Here is a 4143-nt window from a genome sequence, read left to right as displayed (position 1 = left end):
AGTTATTCCTTGTGTTTTACAATTTATTTTAACTTTTTTATTGGTAAGGAAATATATTTTAATCAATTTTTTAATATTATATATAATATTAAAAAGAATAAATATTTAATAATAGCAAAATAAACAATAAAATTACTTATCATATGAAACATTGAGCCGAAAAACAATAGATTAATAAAAAAATTATAAAATAAAACTTTAAAACCAATTTAAAGTAAATCGATTCCCCCTTTCAATTAGAACAGCTATTGTTGTGCTATCAGTAAAATATGGAGTAAATATTTGGTCCTAAATTTGTACGATGTTACATTAGTGTTTCATTTGAATTGAGGAAAAGTAGAGACTTCTTAACCGCAATCACATCAATTTAAAATAAAAATGATAAGGTATTTAGGAACCAAGATTTGAACAAATTGTTAAGTTATAGATCCATTTGATACTTAAATATTATTCTTTTGGTCCCAATTTTTTTTAAAAATATTATTAATAATTTGTAATCAAAATTTTGACTAGTTTATTTTTTTATTTATTTTTTCTAATATGTTTTTGTCTATAATGTCAAGTTGAGCTACATGCTAGATAAATTAATTGTCTTATGCACCTTTAGAAATATATCTAGTCATATATACCAGTTTGCAATTCATTATAATAATTTATAATGGCTAAAACATGAACAACCTACATATATTACAATCACGAATTCTATATCAACTTTTGCTACTAAAATTTTGTTTATGTATATTTGACTTTATAATGTGTAAATGACTTTTAACCAAACCTTAACATGCAATATGTTGTCACCGATAAGATTCAGAGAAATCTCGTCTACTATTTCCTAAACTATGCAAACTTTGAAATCTTTAGGCAACCGGAGCTTTGCAGCAGACATTAAAAACATCATCTAAGGGGGCATGATCACCTGTCCCTTCGTCTTTCCTTGCATACAGAAGCTCCTTTCCTCTGAACACAAACATCCCTCCCTGAAAAATAAAGAATCAGTATTTTAGGGGATACAATATGCATAATATTGCTTTCATCGTTTTTTCTGTCAGATTAATGCATCAACCTGCTGCAACACACCACTTCTATCATCTGGAGTGGCTTCAATTGTATAGTTCTTGACAGCTTTCTGCAGAGCATCAAATCTAGAAAATACCTTTGTCTGTGATATCAAATGTATGGTTAAAAAGTTTAATCAGCAGTTCTGCATGCATAATTACAAATGCTTCCAAAAACTAAATGTAACTTCAAAGATGTTAGAGTCTAAGCTTACACTGGCTGGATTAAAGAAAGTTCGGCCAAAACCATAGTAAAGGTTCAAAACATCATATGCCTGAAGGAATGTCAAATTGGTTAATATTGACCAAAAGCTGAGTTACGTGGGTGAATGTTCAACTAGCCATCCCAGCATATTACCTTGCGATCCGGGTCAGCATAAAGACAATCCATTGGAAATGGTAACTAAAGATAAAAACATCAAGACAAAAATATCAGTTCTGATATCATGAACATGTTCATGTCAATATCACACAAATTGTTCATTTACATGAAGTCTTCAAAATTCAAACAGTGATTGAAACACTATGCCTGGTTAAGATAAAAATGACCATTCCACTGCAACACTTGAGTCAATAAGCAACACAAAGGCTGAATCTTCAATAAAATGGATTTAAACTTGAATCACAAACCACTCAACTCAAATATACTTGAGTTTTGAGACTGTTAACTGAAAATAAATCTCATTAGAATGATAGATACTTGAAGGAACGACGATGGGTACAGGGTTTAGATAGGTTAACTATTTTAGTGTCCAGAGTTGATAGGTAATAATACAAAGACAGGCATATGATATAAGTTCATCATCTCCATTTTAGTTATATGGAATATACTTTCTTTTAAATGACCCTTTTTCTACAAACTGGTGAAACAAAAATATTATTTTAAATTAACAATGAAAAAACATTAACTTTCAAAAGTTCAACATCCAACTCAACTACGAAATATAACATATAACAAATACAAATTTATGAGAGTGCGAGGTAAAACGGGAGGTTGCCTACCATGATGTCCAAACCCAGACCTTCAAAGTATCATTTAACTAGACCTAACTCAGGGCCGTTTGATGGACAGAACCTCATTCATAGGAAGAAACTTTTATAAGTAATAATTGAGTTTAGGTTAAATTGTCATCCCAAATCCGAAACATTAACTAAAAATTAGCATTCGTTGACTCCAAAGTTTACCAGAATCAACCTTTCCTGATCTAATTTCACACCTAAAACTAAGAAGGGATGTCCTGTAGAAAAGGTAATATAACGAACAATGATTGTCAAAAAATAACTCCAACAAATATGACCCTAAAACAATGACTTATTTTATGTTACTTTCTGAAGCATACAACTCGGCAGGAAAAGCCATAATGACAAAGGAGGACTCAGAACTTACTCGATTAGCAAGCATGCGGGCTTTGTCGGGAGTACCAATACCCACTGCAATTAGTTTGACACCAGCTGAATCAAACCTTGCTTTGGACTCTTTCAAGGCTGAAGCCAATTCCCAGCTTATAACATGATTCCACAAGGCATAAATTAGAAGAACTATCACTACTTAAATATGTCTTGATTGATGACTAAACGTGAGATCAGTTACCAGCACGGGCATCCAAAGTGCCTCAACAGTGCCACAACAGCTACTCCCTGAAAGAATTAAGACTAATAAAATACAACATAATTAGCATAGAAAAAGTTTATATCACAGAAGATAATTCATATTTTGATATGGAGAACAAATCATTATAGACATGATAAATTTCAAACGATATCTAATTCCCACAGTATTATAATCGACATTGGTATAAATATTTTAATAAAATAAAAGTAAGAAAATTACAAAAATGAAACAAAAACCATGTGAAATATCGATGCAGTGCGTGATATGAAACCTATCCGAATATCCAATACAAAGTAAGGCTAGAATTAGAAGCATATCAATCACCCTTGCTCATTTCCATTAGTTCACTCCCATGTTGGCTTCATCAAATTAAAACACGCAATAGAAAAGGTCAGACACACGATGTAAGAACCAATCAGACTAAATTGTACTAGTTATTTCGTTCAAACCCCCACATAAAGAACAAAACAAACAAGGATAAAGATGAAAGCTTTTACATACAAATATAAGGTAAACTGACCTGTTTCTGGTCCCAGAGATCACTGAACCTTACTGGCTCGCCCGAAGCGGTAAAAATGCTAACATCACTGAGAGTTTCCGCGATTTGGGGACTATACTGGGCATTGGAAACCCTTGGAGAAATTATAGAGTGTCTGAAGCCCACACTGAGACCCTTTGAGCCAATGAATTTGGGGGAATAATTTAAGGGAGTGGCTGCCGGAAAAGAGTGAGAATTTGGGGCTGGAATTGATGGACGGAAAGCAGGTGGCAGAGATTGCAGAGTTGCCATAGTTTGGTTGGCGAAGTTGTGGAATTCAGTAGGAACCCTAATTCCCACAGTGGTGCAGACCGTGGAAGAAGATGGATGATGTCAACGCAGATAGCCACAGAAATTCCGTGGCGGGAGCGGCTTGCTTCTCTCCACGCAGATAACCCAACATCATTTTTGTTAAGATTAATTATGTTTTAGGATTGAGATTTAATGAAAACCAATGATTTAATTTATGTTTTAAGTTTTTGATAAATTTCTAAATTTTTAAACGAGTATTTAATCAATTTTTATGATCTATTAACTAATCAGTAATTTTTTTAATTGAAGTTTTGGTGTTAACTTAATGATTAGATAAATTTTTTATATTGAGTGAGTGACCAACATATTTATTATTTTATCTTGTCATATTATTTTTATATTGAGTGAGTGACCATCATATTTATTATTTTATCATGTTATTGAGTTGTTTGTCATATATAATTTTATAATTTTTATATTTTTATAAATTATAGTTTATATAATTAATTATGATTTTATAACTTTATTTTTATATCATCGTATTATTATCATAATTAATTATATAAACTATAATTTATATGATTATATATATATATATATATATTATTGTTATATTACATTATTGTCGTATTAATGTATCGTCATTAATGATAAATTTGGACTAAATAATTTGAAGAGGTAAA

The 4143-nt window shown here is 31.1% G+C and overlaps 1 protein-coding gene across 1 annotated transcript; it reads right to left on the bottom strand.

Moving 5' to 3' along the window:
• Positions 1–685: 685 nt before the first annotated feature.
• Positions 686–3625, bottom strand: LOC114175991 (thioredoxin-like protein AAED1, chloroplastic). Its single transcript, XM_028060864.1, has 7 exons — positions 3191–3625; positions 2650–2696; positions 2446–2560; positions 1417–1461; positions 1274–1333; positions 1067–1162; positions 686–980 (listed from the first exon to the last, which is right to left on the bottom strand). The coding sequence occupies exons 1-7, from the start codon at positions 3458–3460 to the stop codon at positions 861–863; spliced, it is 753 nt and encodes a 250-aa protein (XP_027916665.1). The 5' UTR covers positions 3461–3625; the 3' UTR covers positions 686–860.
• Positions 3626–4143: the final 518 nt, after the last annotated feature.

Source organism: Vigna unguiculata, chromosome 3 (genome assembly GCF_004118075.2).
Source record: "Vigna unguiculata cultivar IT97K-499-35 chromosome 3, ASM411807v1, whole genome shotgun sequence".
Taxonomy (NCBI): domain Eukaryota; kingdom Viridiplantae; phylum Streptophyta; class Magnoliopsida; order Fabales; family Fabaceae; genus Vigna; species Vigna unguiculata.
This window is presented reverse-complemented; position numbering and strand designations above follow the sequence as displayed.